Below are 24671 nucleotides of genomic sequence, written 5' to 3' on the forward strand. Positions count from 1 at the left end.
GGTGGGGAGGTAGCCTCTCCTTGACAAATTTCTACTGCCTACCTCCAACCCCACAACTAAAAGGCAGCACAGTTGCATCAATTGCCAATTGTATGGCGATACTCATATCCCTGCCTCCATCCACAGCCTTCTAAACACTTGCCATGTAAAAATCAAATGGGATATCTGGCTTCCGATTTTCACAAGCCCTGAAAAGGAGGAAGGATGGTGGTGGGGCTGGGTTGGGTTGGGGCCTGAAACTTCAACCTTTTGTCCTCTCTCAGTATTCATGAGTCAGTGGGAATTCTTTGTATTTCGGGGAACAAGAGGATGAAGGAACATGGTTTATGTTACCACACAGCTTCTAGATCCATAGAAACCCTTCTGCATCTTTAATACACAACACCTCCACCAGAAAATGAATACTTGAGAAGTCAGTTATCAGTACTCCGCAGGCACTATGAAATATTGCATAGTCTCCCACACCACTGTGCATGCAAAAGATTCACAAGAGTCAGAACTAGCTGACTGCTATGGTTTTCACCAGGTAACCTTGCACTGCAATGTGATGTAACAGTGACATCAGTGACGTCTGCATGGAACGTGTTTGCACCACTATGCTGATTCATTCTTCATCTATGACCAAATACACTTGCAATTAATAAGAATTACTGTTGGTAGCCATGGCGGAAGACCATGGAATACACCTATGTAGAGACTGAACCTCCTTTCAGTTCTGAATAAGGGCCTTAGTGCTTGATGCTTAGACGGGACAAACCTTGCATATTTTATGTCATTCATTATTTATTTATTTTCTTTTGTAAAATATCCAGATGAACAGATGTACAGATCAGAGTAAAATGGTAGATGGGGTTGGGTATACACAGGCAGGGACAAGAATATTCAACCAACTTCAGCAAACTAAGGTTATTAAGTGAAGTGGTTATCAAATTTAACTTCAAGCATTTCAAATTGAAAAATTCTATTTTTCCTTAAGGTGATTGCAAACGTGCTAAATCGTTTGGGAAATGGGTACAGATATTAAACTTGTATGATAACTGATGTGCTTAAGATAAATGATTACAGACAAACAGATCTTGTATTGGTTTCTACTGATGACTCCTTTTATTCTTTAGATAATTAGATGGCACTGTTACAAAAATCATTACATTCACTGTATTGTTAGGTCTAAATAAGTTGTACCTGAATGTGCAGCATAACATGTACTATTCCCGATCTGTCTATAGAACTTTCTTATTCATCTGAAGTTTTTAAATTAGAAGTGAGTTTAAGCAAACAAGAACATATCAAACACATTTAAAAGCCATGATTTTATCAACATTAACAAAACATATCACTGGTGACTCATCTGAGAAGGACGAGAGTGGCACACTTAGCCTGGGATAAAGCATGTGTATTGTAAGAAACGGGTTTAAATATTTGATATGATTCATGGTTTGCCAATTTTGTAATCCAAGTATGGTTTACATTTAATTGTTTTCCTGTAGGTAAATGTAGAAGATTTTAGTATTTGAAACTTCGAACCATAGGTAAAAGTAGAATAATCAAGTACTTTAAACTTGAAGTGTGTTCAAATGAACAAGGTATGACTGGGTGTTGCAATGACCCTTAAAGAGAGTACATATTTGGGATTATTTTACTTTTTGTGCCCTCATACAGGTGCATGGTGCACTAAACAGGTAGGTCCATGAAATGTCTTAATCTAGTGATCCATATTAATCATCATAGGGTATTTGGATACTTGCGGGATCGTTTTATTAAATTATTTAATCTTACCTACGTGATCTATGACCAGAAGCCATGTGTTTGCATCCTTGTATGGGCTGGTTTCAGGTCAGACTGTAAATTAGGATGTCCTTAATCAGTCAGGGGAATTGCACAGAGATCGGAATTACAATGTATGCGATAATTAGCTCACCTTTGCAGATTTTCTTGATATACTTTGCTAGGAAAAACCTGCCAAAATATATCAAGTGAAACTGCCTGAAAAAGAGTCAATTCATATTGCATAGGCATATAATCCCTCATTCCAAGAGTAAAACATTTAATAAGAAGTAATTAACCCAGCTTGTAAATTCCTCTACCTGTGTGCAGTAAATACTTCCCCACCCAACCTTTGCCTAACTCATATTCAGACCCTTGTGATGGTTCGAAGAATGAGGGTGAGGAAGGGAGATACCATTTGAAAAACCATGAAAGGGAAAGTAAGCAAGGTAAACAAAAGCAAACAGAATAATACACTTATAACACATTTCCATTTGTAAGTGAGGTACAAGATATTCAGCTCTGAAGATAGATAAGCCAAAAGCATACGCTAGTGTGTAAGTGTACAAAATTAAAATAACAGATATATGTATCATTTGAGAACATTACTCACTTTCCTGGGGCTAAGCCTCTTAGTTTCAAACTTGTGGGGACATTCTCTTGCATCTGTTCTTAGAGAATGATATATACTACCATACATTTGTGTAAATTGCTTAAATTATCATACCTTTACTCTAGCATTGACCACTCTGTGATGCTTCACGTTTACAATTTACAGTGTTGAGAACGGAGAAGTTAGAAACTCTGTCTCTATGTATTTTAGATTTTCGACTAATACAATATCACCAGAATGACAGTTCTGTTTTTTACCTTTTTAGCAACATTATATTCGGTTGTACTTCTGTTTTTTACATTATAACATTTCATGATAGAAGCCTTTTCCACAGAAACACAGATACCCATTCCCATCCACTTTGGGCTCCTCTCAGTGCCAGGAAATTTCTGCTTGAAAGAAACAAATGGAGACATTCCTGTAAGGAATTTAGCGTGATACAGTAACACTAATTGACTGTTCTAGAGCCTTGAATCTTTGTATTCCATTAACCATTGCTAGTTTTAGACACTTTTATAATTTTAAATAATGTAATTCATTCCACCAACTCTTTGGATGAAGGGCCATAGAAGGGTTGATAATATATTGTGCTTAATAAACAGCGGTTTGAATCTTACTTCCATCACCATTCTTATAAAATTAACTTGATATTCAATGAATGAATAGAGCTCTTTATTAGGAGAAAGGGAAAACAGCATCTCCAAGGTCTTAACAACTCAGTGCAAAGTTCACAAGTGACAGTGCATGTTCAGAGCTATTTGCCATCTCAATTGGGGATTGGCACAGGCCTTCCAAGTTATCTAATTCTTATCTTACTCCACATCTTACTTTTGATATTTTTGTGAGGTTCCGCATAATGTCACAAACTCCTCTTAGCACTCTTTGATTTACTTGTCTGTGAAAAATGAGTGTCTGTTTAAAATACTTAAGGGTTAATTGATTGAAAAGATATTACAGATTAACTGTACATTTGGTTTCATCTTGCCCAGTAAACCCTAAGAGCAAGATGATGGTGGCAGTCTTCTCAGTTTGTAACAGACTCTTTGTTGTCTTTAAAAGAGGATTTTGAAGAAAAAGTCCTTCATCTGATTAACTTTCCTTTCTTGCAGTTATGGGATATTTTTTCATTTTACCTTTGATTAGTTCATCATACAATGGCTGATAGCAACTTCTTCCTGATCTAGCAAATCATCTTTTGCAATTTTGCTTTGTAAAAAAGATGACATTTATTTAGCCCTTCCTTATGACTCAGGTGGTGGGGGAAGAATAGGTTTCCTACAAAAACTCCATGCATTCTCAGATGAGGCCAGCTGTTCCCGTAAGTGCTAGGAAAAGTACCCTTCGATAGTGTTCCTAGAGAGAAAGGTGTGATTTTTCCTGATTATTCAGTTTGTATTCTTTCTGCTTTTTGAGAATTCTTTACTTTTTGATTGGATTTACTCACTCCAATGCTGGGTGTACAGGGTGTAATTTCACCTGAAAGATTTTCACTAAGTAAATCTAAAATTTCTATTTTTCATCTAGTCAGGCTACAATGTAATTATTTCATCCTATATAATTTATAATGCTTTTTAGAGGGCAACTGCTTCCTCTTGGTACTGAAGTCTTCAGCCTTCAGAATGAGTTTTTCTCTTGCTCTCGGTACCTTTTCTCACCTTCTTTCGTTCTCACTCTCTTGATTATAAGCTTTCTTTCTTTCATTAGCTGCCTGGTTAGCACTTGTTCCACAATGAGCATTGGCATGTAAGCAGATGTACATAGATGGTTCCCTTTATCGCGAGACCACTCCTCATTTCCACCAGATCCGTTGGTCTCAATTTTAGCCAGTTTGCAAGGAATCTGTTCTGTGTTAGTTTGCCCCTTATTTTTAGTATACCAGGACAATACCTCCAACAAATTATAAACCACAATCCAGGTTCTATCTTATTTACAAAGAACCTTGGGTCTTGTACATACCATTCATGTATAGTCATTCACTTTCATTTGTAGACGCCATCTCTCTTCCTCTCCTCACTGTACATCACCACCCTGCCTGCCAAATCCAGGACTTCTCTTAGAGAAAGCAAAAGCAGATTACAATCAGACTTCATATGTCAATGATAGCTCGGCCCTTAAAGCAAGCCTGGCTATCCTTATTAATCTTCTAGATTCAGTCACATGGTTCCTAGAAATTTGGATTTCAGCAGATTATCTTCTCTAAGCTTAATAATCATCTCTTCCTCTCTTGAAATACCAGTCCAAAGGGAGCTATGGTGCCTGCCTTCTTCATCCCCAGCTTCTCCTTCCCCAAGACCATCTTTCAGTCTCGAGTGTGTTAAATTGTTATGTTAGACAGATTTGTTTGCTGATGTGAGTATGTACATATCATTCTGGAAGCTTTGCTTGCAACCTGGTGCCTTCACCCACGATATACCTGTTTCGAACTTTAGTTTTCTTTGTACTAATGATGCAGGAGATTGTGACCACTGTTTACACCCAAAGAGGGGTACTTAAAAATGAACTTCTTTAAAAAACTAGAACTTCTGGCCCTTGAGTTATACTGACAATGTTCAGTGTCATTATAAACAATTTAATTGTGAAAGATTAAGATAGAAGACCTAGTTTTGTTACATCATAGGGTCACATTCTAGTTAAGACTTCAGACCTACTAAGGCCTGTAGCTAGATTCTGAAGGAACTGTTGTCCATTTTTCAAGGGGAAGACTAGAAGAAAAATATTTCCTTCTGAGCTAGGCATGCAACCAATGCAACAGTTCAGATGAGCGTCCTAATAGCAGGTATTCTAAGTAGCGACCAATCCTTTTCTTTTTTGTTTTAATACAAATAGTATAATGTCAACACCTATTGTTATTTATTGAATTATTCAGGACCTGCTGTCTGTTTGGCTTGCACCCATAATGTTTACTCATTACTGAATGACCTAGCATGGTTCTTTATCACTGCTCTTGTGATGCAGAATGGTGTGCCGCCACTTGTAGAGGTGTCATTGAGATGTATGCCCCTCACAAATCTTGTACATTGTTTGCGTTTTGCAAACTACCTTGACTCCCTGTTATGTTTAGTGTGTCCAATGTTATCACCTTGACGATTCACAACACAATAGTAATAGTGTAGGCAATTGCAAAATGGGTGTAGGTGCTTCGGATCACTGCCATTCCTTTTACTGTTCTCTGATGTACTACTGGTATACCTAGGGCCGAACGTGAGGTGTGAAAGGTAACCCTTATTTTATCATCCAGAGCTTCTACCAGTACTACACATTGGGCCTAGCGTCTGGTTTTAGACTGACAATGGTTACTTACTTGGATGTAGCAAGGGTCAAGGCTCAGACAAGTTTGTTCATATCGCCAAACCCAGCTTTGCATTCTGGTAGTTTGGGCATTGTTCAAATGATTTCCGATGTCCATAAATCCATTTATTTATTTTCTAAATTTTTGACATTATTTCCACATTTGTAAGTATGTTTTCCAGATTTACAGTTATGTAAGTCAAACATCAGATTTTTGCTTGCTCGCCTAAATTCAGTTTATTTCACAACATGTTTCAGGATTCAGGCTTTTTATCTATTTTATTGTTATTGTTCCACAATTCCATGCATTCAGTATACTTTTTTTGATGAATATTTCTACATTACTGTAGATTCACCTTTCGCACCAGACACATTCAAGAGGTGCATGTGGCCGAGTGGTTGAAGAAAATTTAGTCAAGCACACATTACAATTAAAATATACTGTTTCTTACCTTATTGGATACTTTATGTTTTGCTCATGGCCAAACAAAACTTTGATAAAGTGATAAAGTGATTGTGCCCTCTTTAGAAAACATTTGTGGAAATATATCTAAGTTTTTATTATCCAATTCAATTCGGTGTGGTATTTATCTACTAAACGGCAGTTCTAAATAAGTTTTTATTATCCAATTCAATTCGGTGTGGTATTTATCTATTAAAACGGCAGTTCTAAATATTTCGTTGAAATGAAATAAGCACAAAGCTTCTCCAATCTGCCGTATTAGCCACACAAGGAGAGAAACAATACTATTATAATTTTTGAAGAGGAACAACGCGTGCTGCACATGATGCCTGGCTCTGATTGGCAACAAAGAAAATACATTGAATAAAATCCCCCTTTGAGATATCAGGGTCAGCCGCAAAAGAGCAGAGGCAGTCACTGTGACGATCTACCACAAAGGCATTTCAATTAATTCAAAAGGAATGTGTCTAATACTCATGAAAGGATATCACAATAGACCACTGTCTCTTCCTTACATTGTTCTTTCCTGCAGTTGAGAGCTCTTTGTACTACAGACCTACTCTACAGCCCAGTCTAAAGTATTGTGGCTTGTAGGTCTGTACACCACCGAATCCTGCAAGAAGTGGCACACTAGCAGTCGGCATGCTCCCGATTTACTGTTTTATGCTGTCTTCTTTCCAAGACAAATCTCTGTTAGATGGGCATCACCAATGTTTTAATATGTGCAGAGGCATGCTTTGAGACAGGTTCATACAATTAGGATTCTAGGATGTCCTCAATTTCAGCCTCCTAAATCCATTGCTGAACAGAGCAACAGGTTCAGTGGATAGGGACATGGAACTGGACTCTTATGTTGGACAAATTCCCTCTTCAAAGATATCTCCTATTTTTGTGTTGATTTTGCATGTATTTAGCTAGGGCCATGCCCTCAGTGCACCAGCTATCAGAACATTGCACAGGAGAAAAAGTAGTAAACAAAATTAACAGGATGTGTACTGTAATGCTGTATGTGAACTTAAAGAGATTTAAGCAGTAAAACTTGAATTGCATGATCACACGCATAGATATCAAATAGAATCAGTAGGTATTAATAGTCAATGTAAATCTTTGTATGATAGGGATGTCATGATGCAAAACGTATAAATAGGGGTCCCAGTAGTATTATTACAAGTGTTGTGTCTGTAATATTAAGATGTGGCACATCAGTAAAAGTTATCTCTTTTTAAAGGTTATGTTGGATTTAGTCAGGTAGAGTGCAGGCGCGAGTGGCTTTCAAATTATTTTGGTGCATTTTTAGAAGGGATGAGAGAAGTATAGTTTCTTAAAGGCAGAGGTCTCAAGACATAATATTTCTGTGCTTCAGACTGGTGTTCTTCTCCCCAGATAGTTAAAGTTTGAGGTTTATGGGATTTGCAAAAACTATACACTATTAATTAAAATAAAATAAAAACAAAATTTCAGCCAGGTTTTGAGGAGTACCTTCGTGGAGAACTTTGTGTGTCTGACATTCTAACTGAAAATTCATATGCATCCATTTGAAGGAACAATTTAAGCGAGAGGAGGAAAACGCTGAGGCCCATATTTAAGAAAAAGTGGTGCATCAGAGCTGATGTTTTACTTTTTCTACGCCCCCCTAAGGGCACGTAACAACACCATGGTTGTGCCATATTTATAATGCAGCACACCATGGCAGTCATTAGCACTATAGCGTCAATATTTTTTACACTATTGTGTCGCTTTGCTACACTAGCATCAAAAATTTTGCCACTGGTGTAGCAAAGTGCAAGGAGGCCCATAGGTTTCTATGGGAACATCATTTTAATGCCTGCTCTGAGCAGGCATTAAATGATGCAAAAAATGGTGCAGTGAAATCTATTGAATTTCACTGTGCCATTTTTGCGTGTCTCCTAGTGCGGGAATGACCCTCTTGCATACATTATGCCTGGCGCAGGCATCATTTGGCGCAAGGGGTTACAACGTCACAGAATTCATGCATTGCACTACTTTGTAAATATTGCACTGGGAAAAAGCCACTTTAGCACTGCCTTAGCGTAAAACAAATGAAGCTATGACAGTGCTAAGGTAGAGCTAGGGCTCTTCCATTAAATATGCCCCTAAGTGTCAGACAGACAGATAGATTTTAGTAAATTGTTTTTCACAACAAAGAGTTATATTGTCTTCATGTCAAGAAAAAAATTCACCGGAAGGATACAAACCATACAGACCTCAGCAGCCAGAATCACCAACGACGTCCCCTGCAGCACTCACATTAAACAGCACCTGAAGGAGATCCTCTTTCTCTCCATTCCAAAACCAGTGAAGTTCAAACTCCTCCCCACACTTTAAAGGCATTACATAACACTGGTCCATCATACCTCAGCAATCGCATACACTTGCATAAAGTTCCAGACATGTACACTTGTCCAGACTCCTACTTGCACAAATCACCTGAATACATATAATAGGTCTGGTGGTCCAGCCTTCTCCTACATAACTTGTAAAGGAGAATGCCCTGCCACTAGCCTCCTCCTCCTGTCTTGGAAGATCTGGCTTTTTGAGTAGTCCCAATAGGCCTTAGGTGTCAATAGGTTCACATCAGCTCAGCGCCAGGATGCCCTTCTGAGTGACAGTACTCTCCACGAATCTGCAAACATAACGTAATAACATGATTGTCTTTGATTGTTTTCATGAATTACGCAATTAATAAGCAAAACAATACAGCGTATCCCATAGTTTTGAATTCTCCTTGTGCTCGGGTTTTCTGATAGAGTTTGCACAAACCGAACACCATATAGACATTAAGCACCAATTCATGGTCATGTATAGAAGTATGAAACAGGATGCGCTCGGGTACTACAGGTTCTCGGGGCCTTATTTAGAGTCTGCTGGATGAGATACTCTATCACAAATGTGTCAATTGCTGCACTTGTAGTATGGTGAACAGGATAGTCCTTACATTTTGACGGAGTATCTAATTGGCTAACCTCAGATTACGTAGACGTGAGTATTAATAGTGGTGGATAGATTGCAGATGATCCTTGATGAGGTGAGTTTGTACTTCTTTTCTGAAGTGCATCAGCAAGGGGGTGCACCTATTGTGTGGTGAAATGGAGTTCACGGTCCTGAGCTCGTAGCGTGGAAAGGTTCGTTTCCTTCTTTCTTTTGCTTTCAGACTGATTACATAATAACACAGTAACAAAAGTGAAAGGGCTTTGTTTTCAGAATAAATATTACAGGTGTCTTTTATGTTTTTTCATTTGTTTATACATCTTAAAAATTTTATGTGCATGTTTCAGTATATTAAAATACCACCCAAAATATATTTTGCAGGGCATAACACAAAGTCCTTTGTTGGCCTTATGGGAAAAAGAGCTTTAATTTCTGGTATGTATCCTAACCGATGCAGATAAATATGGTGTATCTTTATTGTGTTACCTCTTTCATTTCCATATAAAATTGTCTAGGAAATGTGATACATTAGAATAACTTATACACACACGCACACACATATGAATGGTGCATACTCAGCCCCCTGCAAACTTTGACATTTGCAAGAGTGGAATGTCTGAGTTGTGTGAGGTGAAATATAATTATTAAAGAGATATGAAATACCATATTTGTTCGAAGCATGAAGGTGTAATTTGTTTGTAGGCTGATGAGGTTCTCAGGTACCAGAAAAGAGAGACATATTTGGAAAATAATGTATTTAACAACACAGCAGTCCTCTTTGAAAGGCAGGCATTTCAGTGTTGTGTTGGAGAACGCACATGCAGGATTTTGAACACAAACCTAGTGGGAAGTGCAATGTGAATTAGGCATTTCAGTGTTGTATGGAGGAACACAAACCATAGAGCCCATTTTCTTCTGCAAATCATCCTGCAGTTTACATGCATAGCACGACAGTATTAATTTGAGCCTCCACCACATCAGTTCGATATCCATGGCCTTACTTGGGTTTGCTGGTGCCTTACACATTTCACAAACAAATATAGTTATTGTTGCAATCTGTATAAATCACAGACTTTTGCTCTGTATTACTTGAATTGTGCACGGTATTATATGACAAGAAGCCACAAAGTACAAGATGAGTACAAGCACCAGCACTGTGATATCAATTAGTGAAATGCAGCCTTCGGTGGAAAGTCAATCAAAATGTTATTCTCACTACATCTGCATCCAATATTTAATGCAGACAGTGAAAGACCAACTTTCACAAGGTAATAACAATTTCTCACTATTCGAAATGCACAAAATCAGTCTTTTGTTGTGACATCCTGTGGTCCATGCACAAATGGTGGGATCTTATTCGGTGACACAAGAGTCAAGTATGTAAATATGAAAATTAAAGGTTCTCAGTGGATTCCTTACAAATATTTTGGCTCTCCATGTTCCCTTTGTAGTGCAATCAAAGACATTTTTTATGGTCATAATGACCAAGATGTAGAACCCTATTCAAAACATCTCTTCAAGCCTTCTCTGACACTTCTCACAGTACTGAGTTCAACCATGAAGACAAAGGGTAGATATCAGTTACTATTCAAATGGCAGTAATAATGCTATCTGCAGCAGGAAAAGATTCTCAGGTACATGTATTTTAGCAACATAGAATAGGCAAATTATTGTAGCGACAAGGCCCAAAAGAATAAGGCCCTTCACTGAATGAAAACCTGAAAAGGCAAATGTTTCAGAACAAAATGTAAATAAATATGGCCTTTAGGACCTTAAAGCCCATTCCGTGGAGCACCTTAATCTTACTCCTGAAGTATCAGAGAAATCACCAATTATTCAGAAATTAATTAACCAATGCTCACTTTAATTTACTTCCTAAAAACCTCATGACAAGAAAGAGCAGAACAATCGTACCCTTCATAAAGAATATGAGCCATTTTGGTTGCTCTTTCACACTTCATTACCCTACATCAATCCATAATGCCGGATGAGCCCTCAAGAGAACAGACATGCAAGCACAAACACAACTAAAAGCTGAAATTCCTGAGATATTACCATGGTGTTTTTGTGTCAATAGGTGGCCCAAGCCTTCAGTATTCTGTACCACCACACAATGTAGTTGCAAGATGTCTCTAACTTTGAACATGATCCAATGGAAGGGATGTTCTTTTCTGTCTCTCAGTGTCCTTACCAAAGGCTAAATGTACTAGAAAATGAGAGTCAGGGATAAGAGCGAGAAAAGGAGAATGGGAAAACATAGCCACAGTACTCCACACTGTTCTTTGTCACTTCTGGTATCAAGGTGGTCTGCCGGTTGTAGTGGATCTTTAGAAGACAAGGAGATGCCTTAAGTAAGTTGTTACTGCAACCCTGACTAAAACGATAACAGTGAAATAATATACTTTAGTTATAATGCTGTATAACATCCTCTATGCTTTTATAGGCAAGTGAGAATTCTTCGAAAGCTAAACATAAAGGTATATTTCTTGCTGAATGCATACGCGCTCACACATCTCTCTCCAATCAGAATAGGTACCACAAACTCCGTCACTAAACACTCCTTTATCAAGAAAGGACTTGATAGCAAGTTGCAAAGAACCAGGGTAACAGTAAAATTACAATTTCACCATTATGAAATGTGCACCTGTACCATGCAATCACAAGTAAAATCCCATGAAATGAGAAATTGCTGTGTAGAACCAATTTCCCCAATCAAAAAAGAATTGGGGATGCAAGTTTTATAACCGGAATTACCAGTGCAGGATGCTCCCAGCACATGCACAGATTGAATCAAGTCAGCATCCACACTCTGAACAATCAACGGCTTCCTTGAAAGGCAATTGGTGCTGATTACCTTATTGTAGTGCTTCTTTGCACTCAAATCCTTCTAGACAGTACATAGAACTACCAGCTCCACTTTTTGACAATTGTTTTAACTGTGTTCAACTGACTATTAGGTGACCCACTGTCATGTATTTGGTATTTGCATAGTGCACCGCAGCTGCCAGGGTGGCTTTGAGCACTGTTATTTTCTTTGATTAATTGCATGCCCGAGTTTGTTTGGCTGGAAAGTGCATGGGTTAATAGTGGTGTAGCTTTAAGTGAAGTTGTCTGGCTTTGCTGCTGAGTGCATGACATTGTGGCTAATTGCATAGAGGTGTAACAGCAATGTATAATAAATTGAATAGGTACTGCACAGTAATAGATACCATGGTGAGCCATTTTGAAAGCTAATTCTAGTGTTGGAAACTAAGGGCCTCTTTTAGACTTTGGAGGAAGCTGAACATTCTCAGGTTCTGGAGGAAACTCTCATAGAATAGATTTGTAGAATTAAGAGTTCTAAATCTAAAGATGGCTCATTGAGCCAAGCATGTATCAAAGCTTGCAGCAGGCAGCACAACATCTGTTGTGGAAACACTGGACGATTTCTGTTAAAGAACTCACTGAGCAATGTTTATGGCCTGGAGAGACACCTACCAGGTAGCTTGCATTCAGTGGAATAATTGTTAGGCACAAGAGATGTGTAGTCATAGTAATGAAGCTAAATAATGAGGCTTAAAGCTGAGTTCTGAGACTTCTAAAGTCTTTATAAAATTAATTCCTTTACAGTGTGGTAGAACTTATCGACATGATATTTGGGAGAGAGTACAGATAATAAAGTGTCTTGCACGTACTGTCGAGACACCAGGAAATACAAAATCTGCCTCAGGAGTATGAAAAGATGGACAGAAAATGTGACTACTGAGTTGACCTGTAGTGCCAAGGTGAGGTCAGTGCACAACATGACTCCAGTATTCCTCATTGAGGGAGAAGAAGTGAGTGGAGGGCCAAGCTGCATTATCCAATGAAGGTAGAGATACGAGTAAGACACAAGTCGTATATCAGTGCTTCATTATTATTGGCATTTAGTTTTAGATGGTTACTTGAGATGCAGTGAAGGCCTATTAGAAGGGAGGATCCTGGTGCATGGCATTCTGGTGTCTGATTCACAGATGTATTCTAACTTCACACTTCACAATAACATCTGTGTCCTTTGAGTATGTGTAGCATGTATACCCAAATAACTGGATTATGTTTGGAACAGGATTGAAGCAAATGTTGTAGAGTAGAGTGGTAGTAGAGGAGTCCTTCTGGAATTCTCTGAATTAAAGGGTGAAAAGAAAAGGTAGTGGGAAAGAGAGATGATTTGTTCTCACTTTTAAAGGAAAAAGAGAATGAAGCTCAAGTCTCCACCCCGAATTCCCAAAATAGAGAGCTGGGAAGGAGTAGCATGACGTGTCATATCAACAGGTGCAGATATATGCAACAAGATAAGTGTATCCGTAACATTTCCATCTACTTGTGTTTGGAGGTCAACAACGGTAGCATGAGATATAACTCTGCTTTGTAACAAAAAAAGTAAGTTTAGGATTTGGCAGAAAGGGTGTTGATCTCAATTAACTCCTTTAGCTGCACTTTCAATGAGCATGGATTTGAAAGGTTTAATTTGCAGTGGGTATAATTTTCATACTTTTGACTAAAAGTGACAAAATCATGAAATGTATTTGTAACATTAGAGCTCAGAGAATTAAATAGGTATAATTTAAGAAGAGGATTTATAAGTAATGGGAAATGAGGTGAGGGAAGACAATAGCAGGGAACTAATTGCCAACATGGTAGGTGTTAGAACCCAAGGCTATTTACTCAAAATAGGTGACTAGAGAATTACAAAGCTTCATTGATGGACCAATATTTTTAGATTAAGCTTCTTTGTGTCGGAATTCAGTTACAATCCTGGAGGTTAGAGTTGTGGTAATTCTTCAGACTTTTCACATTGTCACAATTTAAACCAAACATAGCAATGGCAGCACTGGCAGCCCAGTTTGTCTGTTAGATACCTTCCATTGCTCTGTGTTGACCGGTCCAGTTCCACCTTTGTTGATAACAGGCTATTTGGTGATCATATGAAAAATCTCAATTTTCTAGAAGAGGGACGTTTTATGAGAGCGGCGAAGGAGTAAAAGGCAACTGAGATACACTGGCCAAATTTTAAAGTGGTGCTTTTGGGCAGGTTATTTGTTGCAGAGGTGAAGTGTTAGCTCTGAAGTTCTTGTCCAAGAGGTAATGTTTTTAGTTGTTTTGCTATGGACAGATATAATATTAATTAACAGCAATGTGTAATGTCAATGAAAGGACATGGCCAAGGTTTAGTTACAACTACTATCCCATGGTGTATAAAAGTAGCATTAATGATACAGATAGAGAAATGGTGCCTTCAATGACTTACTGATATAGTTCCAATGCTTATAAGTCAAACAATAAGATCATAATTCAAACATGTTGGGCTTATTAATTAAGGTCATGAAAATGTGGTATTTTGTGGAGCATTGCAGTTTGTGGTATGAGATGCCCTACCAAGCATTATTATATTGCTGTTGGTGGTTACAAGGAAGTGTTGTAACTACCTAGCAATATTAAAAACAAACAACATTAGGTATCCATTAAATCCATTACCCCAGGTGAGTTACTATATTTGTTAAGGTACTTCTAACTGGAGCTCTATGGTCTTCATCTGGAGTGCAAGGACTTTGTGGTTGTTTTCATGGCTCCATTTTGTGGGCTGAAAAATGTTAAAAGAGATGTTGATGGTCTTTTTAAATAAAGGTTTATTAGATTTTTATGATAATCCCTTTTTATTAAACATTCCACTGTTTGAATTAATGAAATATAAATTAGATTATAAATATTGGTGATTTTTTGACAATGACAATAGGTGTGTTTATTCTATGTTGATATGCTGACCCCTTCAAAAAGCTACTAGGCTCACTTTTACACTTAGGTGTTCTGACCCTTTGACAAAATCAGTAGGTCAGCCTTGCTTAAGATGACTCCCTTTATTTTGTAACATTACATAGTCAGCTGTGCGCACTGGTGGAGGTTTCAGCACCAGGCCAAGTGCCCATCCCTACTGCACACGGAAGCTGGGTACCAGACATTCCCAGGTTGGGGGAGGGGTTTGGGCACTAGGCCTGCTGTGCACAGTGTGGGGTTGGATACCGTAAGAGATTTGGATGCAGGGTCTGGATGCAGGCTGAAGGCCATGCGTGGTGTGGGTTTGGCATTATGTATGGTAATAATATCTTACTTTACATTAAAAAAAAATGTAAATTGATGTTATAGTTGGGTGAAAATGTCATTTAAAACAATGGGCCTGATTACAACTTTGGCGGAGGGGGTTAATCCGTCACAAATGTAACGGATATCCCGCCCGCCGTATTACGAGTCCATCATATCCTACGGAACTCGTAATATGGTGGGCGGGATATCCGTCACATTTGGGACAGATTAACCCCTCTGCCAAAGTTGTAATCAGGCCCATAATATTTTAAATGAACAAAATCACTGAAATCCACTATAGTTATCTCAATCAACTATAACTTGTGCATGTTGGAATGTAGTTTATTAGTAGGTGCAGGTAGGGACCTAGAGCTAGTAAACACCACAATAGCAAATAAGGTCCACTCGAAGTTTACATAAATTCATCCTTGCTCATCCTGCTGACGGGCAGTCAGGCTTTTCTTAGGAGACAGGTATGTAAAGCATTTAATGTCAACAAAACTGTAAAAAAGTAAGACACATCCAGCATACATTTCTGAAAAATAGAGACAATGTCTATCTTTAGAATGATACCAAAACATCAAAAATCCAATGTAGGCAACTGGAGATATGAATTTTGAAATATTAAATGTAAAGATGTGCTTTCTAGAGCCAAGTAAAAAGTTGCTATCTTGTTGCTCTGGACCACCGACTGAGGGCAGGGTTCATCGGGTGACTGAGGCTGGTCAAGTTTATACCTTCGCATGTAGTCACTTTTTTTGAGCTTTTTCTCTCGACATCGAGCAAGCCTCCTCCGCTGGTCAGGTTGCAGTTCAACTGCGGCAGCTTGCTTCCGCATAAGACCTTGGTGCAATTGAACTGGACCATGGACTGTTAGAGGGCTCCATTACCCCTAACTCCAGTATCTTGACTATCTCAGCCTTAATGCTGGCTCTGACCTGGTCAGACAACATATACAGCTTGTCAACATCATGTACACACCAAGTGGTGATACCGAGGGTCAGTGAGAAAAGATCAGCAAACTGCTTTAACACTTGATTGCAGTCCTTTTGCTGCATGTCTGTCAGCTTGGGAGAGAGCACAACATCCTCCACTTACCCATCTTGCATATTGGTGAAGAGGGCATCTGGCAGCGACTCACTCTCCTGCTCTCCTCCTTTATCTGTGATCATCAGCATGGTCATGTCTGCCCTGTCTTGGTGGGTTTTTAGTCTGTTGACATGAATAATCATCTGGGGATTCCTGGGGGTGCCAAGGTCCACCAAGTAGGTGACAACACCCTTTCTCTCCAAAAGTTGGTTGGACCCAATCCATTTCTCCTTGAGGGCCCTTGGAGCCACAGGATGCAACACTCACACCAACTGTACTGAATGGTACTCACCGATAGTAGCTGCTCATGTACTCTGCTATGTGAGATCTGAGACTTAGTACATAATCCAGCACATTTTGCTTGGATTCCTTGAGACGCTTCGCCCAAGACTCTTTCACCAAACACAAAGGCCTTCTTACAGGCTGCCCAAACAGTAACTCAACGGGACTAAAACCAACACTTTGCTGTGGCACCTCCCTATAAGCAAACAGCAGGCATGGAAGGAGAACATACCATTTCCTCCTGAGTTTGCTAGACAAACCCATGATCATTCCCTTTAGGGTATTATAGAATCTTACCACCAGACCATTGGTCTGGGGTTATTATATGGTGGTGAACTTGTAGGTAACACCGCATTCATTCCACATCGCCTTCAGATAGACAGACATAACGGTTGTGCCCCTATCTTGGACCACCCCCTTTGAAAAACCCAAAGTAAGGCCCTAGTCACTGTGGGAGCAGTGACTGTCCTCAGGCGTATTACCTCTGGATATCTGGTGGCATGGCCCACTACCACCAAGATATATCTGTTGTCTGAGGCAGGTTGTGGGTCTAGGCATCCAACAATATCGAACACTGCCCTCTCATAGGGAGTCCAAACCACTGGCAATGGAATCAAGGGAACCTTTGGCTTGCTTCCTGTCTTGCCACTGGCCTGATAGGTGACACACGTGCTACAGAACTCCCTGACTTTGGCTGACATGTTGGGCCAATAGAAATGTTTGACCAACCTATTCCAGATCTGAGTCTGACCAAATGTCCTGTCAAGGGGATATCATGGCTAATAGTGAGAAGAAATTCTCTATATTTCCGGGGGACCACCACTCTCCTGGTTGTTCCTGGTTTGGCACCACTGGCCTCAATATAGAGAACTCCATCCTCCCAGCAGACCCCATGGAATCCACTGACATCACCCTAGTCTTGCCTTGCCTGGCTCTGGAACTCAGGAGTGGGACACTCTCTTTGTCCCTGACTCAAATCCTTCTTGGTGGGTCCACCGATATATCTTGCAGGGTTGGTGTCCCTACCTCAGAGGTTAGAGTCTTCCTGCACCTCTGGAGTTCTTTGGACTGGCTCACCAGACCCTGTTCCTTTTCTCTTGGTATTGGAGGTTTGGCCCCTTGTTCCAGAGTTCCAATGTTTAGCACTTCACTGATGTGTATTCTGTGACCTAGTCACAGCATATACCCACTCAGGGAGGTCCAGCATATGTGCATGGACCTTCCATTCCACCACTGATGACCCAGAAGCTTCAAGATCATTTCCTAGTAGACAATCTACTAGGAGGGCAGGAGACATAACTACCTTCTTAGGGCTTGTCACACCTCCCCATTCCAAACTCGCCATTGCCATGGGATGGAGCTTGGCACTGCTCTCTGCATAGGTTACCTAGTAAACTACAACAGGTAGGATCTGCTCTGGAGAAATCAGTTTGTGTTTGACAATGGTCACACTGGCTCCTGTATCTCTCAGAACCTCAACCACAGTACCATTGATTTTAGGCCTCTGCCCATACTTCTCCAAGCTTGGAGGTAAGGCTGCCAGGGCTGCCACCTCCACCCAACCCAGAGAAACTAATGTGACCAAAGTGTATCCCTTCCCCATCTGTGGGCCAACTTCCACCCCACACCTACGCTAGCAATCCCATGAGATAGCCAATCAGTGGGGGGTTTCTTTGTGCAGACAATATCTCCTCTCCTGTGTCCTGGCTGGTGCCAGTCAAAACACTTCCCTGCCTTTGTATGGTCAAATAATTTCCCTGCCGTTACAGGATCAAAGTTCTTCCACCGATACCCCCTCCTCATCGAAATAGAATGGTTAGGTGCCCCCCTCCTTATGCAGGTATTTGTGGATCTTTAGAAGACTCTTGCTTTTTTAATCTTGGTTACCCAGGGCTTTTCCCTGAGAGGGGACCTGGCCTCCTTTCTTTTGATCACCCTTGGTGTTTCTTGGAAATCCTGATTCTAGCTCACTCATCAGCTGTCTCTCCCAGTTCCCTAGGACTAGGCAGCTTAGAGTCAACCATATACTGTTGTAACTTCTCTGAGGTACAATTACTCATGATGTGCTCCTTCATTACTAAATTGTATAGCCCCTGATAGGTTATTACCTTATTACCTTGTATCCAACCCTCTAGTGTATTAACTGAGATGTCTACAATGTCAACCTAGGACTGGTTGCTGACTTTCTGGGTGTCTCTGAACTTCATTCTGTACTGCCCTGAGGTGAGACCAAAATTGCTGATCAGACACTTCCTTATTGGGGTAAGAATCATCCTCTTACCCCTCTAGGGTCAAGAGCCTATCTCTTCCAGCTACTGGAATCAACTCCCACAAGAGTGAACCCCAAAATTGTGAGCTAATGCTCCACATTTTAAGGGCCCTCTCAAATGCTGTCAGCCATTTATCAATTTCATCTCCTTCTTGGCACTTGGGGACAATTCCCTTGGACTGCCTCGGGTCAAACCACCAACCCTAGACACCTCTTCCTCTTCTTTGCTGCCACCATTTCTACTTTCCTCAGATGCCTCACTTTTCTTGACCAGGGCCATCTTTTCTTCCTCCAGAGCTATGTAGGCTAACTGGGTCTCAAGTTCTCTCTCCCTGAGGGACGGTTCTACATTTCCTGTGGTGGACTTTCTCCCACCACAGGCTCTATGCAGTGCCTCGGTCACTGTCTTAGTGAAAAAGCCTCCTGATTCCTCATCATTGAGGATGAGGGGTCATCCTCCCTCTCACCTTCCATCTTTGGAACTTCCTCCCTGGTTTCTAGCTGGAACCCTGCCCAGGATTTCACCAGTTCTGCGTTCCTAGTGTTAGTAGATGCAGGTAAACTCCTAGCCCTACAAAAGCCCCTAAGCTGAGCTACAGTGAGCGTGGGTAGGCTAGCCAGACCAAGCTTCATGGTATCCCTAGGTTTTGGGTCACACACAAAATTTCTGCAAACATTGATTCAATAATTTAAAAAAATCAAAAACGAATTAATTAAAAGTAGTCCTTTTTTAAAAATCAAAATCAAAAAACTATTTTTGCTCTCAGTCAATTTAAAGGATTTTTAAAGATCTTTACTTAAATGCTGTTTATTGATATTTAATACAAGTACTGGATCTCACCACTGTGCACCAAATGTTGGAAAGTGGTTTATTACCAGGTACAGATAGGAACCTATAGCTAGTAATAACACCACAATCACAAATAATGTCCCGTCAAAGTCACAATAAATTAATCCTTGCTCAACCCTTAGTAGCTTGGCTGATGAGCAGTTAGGCTTAACTTTGAAGACAGGTGTAGTACGCATTTAACATCAAGAAAACAGTAAATAAGTAAACCAAACACACAGCAAAAATCCAATATCAATTTATAAAAACTGAATGTTTTTGTCTTTCAAACAGCACCAAAATGGAGAAAAAAAGATGTAGGTAATTTGAGATATACATTTTAAAAGATTGAGGTCCTCATTACGACCCTGGCAGTCATGAGACCACCAGGGTCGCTGTGGAAGTTGGAATGCCGCTAAAGCAGCGGTCCGGCCTCCACATTAAGACCCTGGCAGAGCCACGATGGTTTGAGCACCGGCTCTGCCAGGTTGCTGCCGTTTACAGCCTGGCGGTGCTGGCCATCTTAATCCGCCATTGCAGCAATGCAAGCAGTGCTGCCCTGGGAATTACAAGTCCCCGGTTTGTTACTTCCACTGTGCAAAGGCTGGCAGAGACAGGGTGCCTGGGGCTCCATGGCGGCCCCTGCACTGCCAATGAACTTGGCATTGTCTGTGCAGATGTCCCCATCAACAGCACTGTCTTGCTTTTCACTGCCCAAATTACAGGCAGTGAAAAGTGTGATGCACCCGGCTCGATTACGAGCCGGCGGCAATGTTGTGGTGAGTATTCTGCTGGGCCAGTGGGTGGAAAAGCTGTTTCCGCCCGCTGGCCCAGTGGAAAACTCATAATTGGGCCGGTGGGCGAAAAACCGGAGAGGTGGTTTTCCATCCGAATGAGGCGCTAAATGTAAAATTGTGCCTGCTAGCACCAAAAAGTGAAAAGCATCAACCACAGATATCTGCTTGCGCTGGACCCGGGCCAAGTCAAAGATTTTGTCCAACCCTGATGGAATGTGCGTCGGATAAAATGAGTAGTTGGGGCCAGTCAGGTTTTTACCTTCGCACTTAGGGCCTCTTTATATGCCATGGGATTTAGATTTCAGCGGATGGGACATCAGTCATCGCTGTGACAGAGTAACCTGTCCTCTGAGTTCTAAATCAGACCCTTAGTCTTTTTTTTGGGAGCTTTGTTTCTCGATATTGAGTGAGTCTCCACAGCAGGACGGGTTGCAGTTCAACAATGGCTTCTTGCTTCTGCATGAGGCCTCAGTGATTTCTGGAGGTGTTGGATCTCATCATTGACAATGAAGAGCTCCAGAGCTTCAGAGGGGCAAACCTGAATTTCTGGCTGAGTCGTAGTGCGGCGTGGCAGGCTTGACTCTAGATGACAGGTCAGTCAACTTGTGGAGCTTCTTACCAAAAATTCTCCAAATGATTCCAAACTTCTGGAGCTTCTTCCCTAGAGATTGGCTGATGTTGTAAACTCCTTTGGGGCCTTGAAGGTTCCACAACACCAGCCAAGGTTCCAGAAGTTCTGAATTGCTCCTTGGATAGTTGAGACTACAATTCCCACAATGCACCTTGTCAAATCCTTAAGCTGGGCTCTTCCGGCTGGAGTTGATGCAGGTGATTCTTGGTAGCTCTTTGCTACCTGTTGCTTTTATGGAGCCCACTCCTTAATCCTTTTGAAGCCAGTCAAAGGTTTATTTAGTGAAGCCCAAAGTGTGCAGCAGGTGAAGTCCTTATGACTGCAGTCCCCTTGAGTTGTAGACCAGGGGTTCAGCAGAGTAGTCCTTCTCTTGATATTTCTATGCAGGGATCTGAGTTGCTGGGCAGCTCTCCAAAATATCCAGGTTTCTGGACTGGCAAGCAGAAGTGCACACCTGACCAATGGGGTACAGGGTGTGTAATGACAACTTTCTTAGAAATGTGGCAGATTTTTGTTCAAAAAGCATAGTTACACAAAAATCCAAAGTGGAGAAAATATGTCCTGGCGGTTCAGATCTGTCTAACCCAACCTATGGGTGGGCTAACTTTTCCCTTGACTCCCCTTCAGCCCCTCTCCTCATCTAATTAGAGGGGAAACCATCTGGTTTGGTATGGGTCTGAGTCCTACACCAGCTGTCCTTCCCCGCTTGAGAACCAGTTTGGCTACCCAGCTCCCCTCCTGTCCTGTCATCTTAAGCAGAAGATCTCCTCCCACCAGATGGCACCTTTGTCTCAGCCCAGACCACTTCACACCTCACCAGAGCAGCTTGGCTCAGCCTGTCAAAGGCTGACCAGTCAGAAGAGGCTGCTACAGAGCTGATTTTACATAATTTTAGGGAAGCAGTTCTAAAACTTCTTTTCTGCAATATGTGTAATCAATATAACCTTGGCAAGTAGTTAGATGTGTTGTAGCTATTATTTTGATACTTTGAAGCACCGTTCTAGCTCACTCCTTTCAAAAGTTAGAGGTTTTACATTTTAATAAAGCCTTTCAATGTTAGCCTGTGGAGCTAGCAGTGCCTCAGTTAGGAAAAACTGAGGGCCTCGTTTACGAGATCCTAGCGGCACACTCTGCCACTGGAGTGTAATCTTTTTTGTTGACTCTGCAGTGGTGCAGTGTGCCAGCCAATATTTACAAAACACACAAAGCCACCTTGCATGGCTTATACGTTCCATGACATCATTGATAAAATCACTGAAACATCTAAAATGCCATATTTTCTGACAAGCTGTGCATGGCAGGGTCATGAGTTATAGTTAGAGTTTAGGTATTCTGACTCTTAGAAAAGCCAGAACCTTACTTAAAATGACATCTCATAACATTGTTATTTTAAGTTAGAAAACTACTCAGGAATTCACTGGAAAAAAACAAAGGTTAAAGTGACGTTAAAATGAAATTTCTTTATATTGTTACTTTAAGTTAGAAAACTACTCAGAAATTCACTGGAAAAAACAAAGGTTAAAGTGACGTTATAGTTAGTCTGCTAATAATATCTTACTTTATATTTTTTTTTTAACTCAGAAACTCACTGAAAAAAGCAAGCCTTAAGCTGTCATTATAGTAGGATGAAAATATAGTCAAAATGCAATCTTTAAGACTTAAACAATACACTGAAATTCAAAAGTTATACCTGAAAATATGCAGTAAATATAACTTGTTCTCATGCCATGCACTGTTTATGACCTCACACAGTACATGATTTGTGACATATTATCATTGTTAACATCACTGATAGCAACTGGCATTACATAATTGATGATAGCAATGTGCATGTTAGGGGGTAAGTTATTGTTACTTCAGTTTTTAAATATTACTGGTGAATTTCAGTGTTAGTCATAGGGTAAGGTATGGGGTAGGTTTACAAATATATATATAAGTGTGGTATATATCTTGCACTACATGCTGTCATTTCGTTATCCATCGGCTACAGTGTCAGTAGCAAAAATAAGGGTAGAAGCCAAAAAATGTGCAAAAATGTAGGTTTTATTATAAAACCCAGTACAATCACAAAAAAACACTCAAGGGTGGAACAAAAAATACGCTGATTACAGCAGACGCATTTCGGCTACATGCCTTCTAATGGGGTGGGCCTAAATTACAGCTTTGATGTCTTTTCGATAGATAGATAGATAGATAGATAGATAGATAGATAGATAGATAGATAGATAGATAGATACCAGTGGACAATATAATTCCGGTTTCAACCACATGCTCTGGAGCTTTATCTCCTGTGAGCATTGTATATTAAGTGAGAAAATAAAAATTCAAAAAATATTTCTTAAGAGTTAAGATTGCAGACAGTATTGACACATGCCCTGATTGTTGCTTCCTATGCAAAAGGGATTTATATAAGCGAGGTTTGTGTGTGTTGTCTGAATTTTTTTAATAAAGAGCTGCTGTAATTTGGCCATTAGGAAAATCATCGTTAATAATCCGCTGTACATGCTGCAATTAAGGAAGGTTCCTTTGCTTAACATCGTCTAGAGACAAAGATGTAGATTTATAATTATTTTAAAAAAATGTATTTTTTCAAGTGAAGAGTGTCCTGAATGAATCGAGGCCGTTCGGTTACTCATTAAATGTTGCTGTCTTTCAGTCACTGCAATCAATTATAATGTATCTATTGTCTGTGTCCCTGCACTGCTATTCACAACAATGTTCTTTTCTCTTCCAGGATCTTATGAAAGGAACACAATGCACAACTATGAACGGAGACGCAAATAAATCATTTCAACCTATAAATTATTAAACTTCATTTGTTTAACTTACAGATGGAGTGTAAATTGAAATGCCCACTGTAACGAAGAACTATTTATTTAATAATAAAAATTATTGTTGTTTTGCGTTGTACATTAAATAAAATGATTATTTTTCATATTGTGGCAGCGGTACATATTATGTAAAGTGTCTCGTGGTTTTATAATTTATCATGGCTCCCGATGAACTGCAAGTCGTTTGCGTCTCAGTGTAGCACATTCTGTGATCTGACAAATAAATATGGCCGCTAGACTCACTACATTAAAATCGACAATACCTTGTCATCAACTTCGCGACCAATGCAAGGCAAACAGGAGTACAGTTTAGTGCCTCAATTTGTTTCCTGGTTCAAGTGTACTGTAATTTTGTTATTGAACATATATTTATATCACTGCAGCATGCCCAATGTTTTGTGACCATATATTTTTTGAAAAAGAAAGTTTGAATGTGGATCAAAGGTCTTCGTTTCATAGTCTGAAATTTTATGGTAGTGACATTTTAAATAAAAAAATAATTTTTGGATTTTGCAACATACTCTCCTTTGGTGCAGAAATGAAATTATTTGACTCGGTAGCATGTCTAGATTTTAAAGTTTTATTTGATGTACTTGTTAGAAAGACAATGCACATGAAGCAACACAAAAATGTGTCAGTGGAAGAGCTGGAGCAGAGTGTGGGTAGTTGATTGATCAACAAAGAAACGTAAACTAAACTTGATTTTGGAGCATATAAAAATATTATTATCTTTTTAACCAAGGCTGTCGCATTAGAGTATAAAAGGAAGTTTT

The 24671-nt window shown here is 40.0% G+C and overlaps 1 protein-coding gene across 2 annotated transcripts in view; it reads left to right on the plus strand.

The window, feature by feature from the left end:
* Nucleotides 1–24418, plus strand: part of LOC138262047 (tachykinin-like peptide) — a 120922-nt gene extending 96504 nt beyond the window's left edge. The window contains exons 5-6 of one of the 2 annotated variants that reach the window (XM_069211731.1): nucleotides 9459–9512; nucleotides 23802–24418. In XM_069211731.1, the coding sequence (XP_069067832.1) occupies nucleotides 9459–9512; nucleotides 23802–23851 (104 nt within the window). In that variant the 3' untranslated portion in view covers nucleotides 23852–24418. The remainder of the gene's footprint in view (nucleotides 1–9458; nucleotides 9513–23801) is intronic. The other variant, XM_069211733.1, reaches the window with a different exon arrangement.
* The last annotated feature ends 253 nt before the right edge of the window (nucleotides 24419–24671 follow it).

Source organism: Pleurodeles waltl, chromosome 10, assembly GCF_031143425.1.
Source record: "Pleurodeles waltl isolate 20211129_DDA chromosome 10, aPleWal1.hap1.20221129, whole genome shotgun sequence".
NCBI classification, from domain to species: Eukaryota; Metazoa; Chordata; class Amphibia; order Caudata; family Salamandridae; genus Pleurodeles; species Pleurodeles waltl.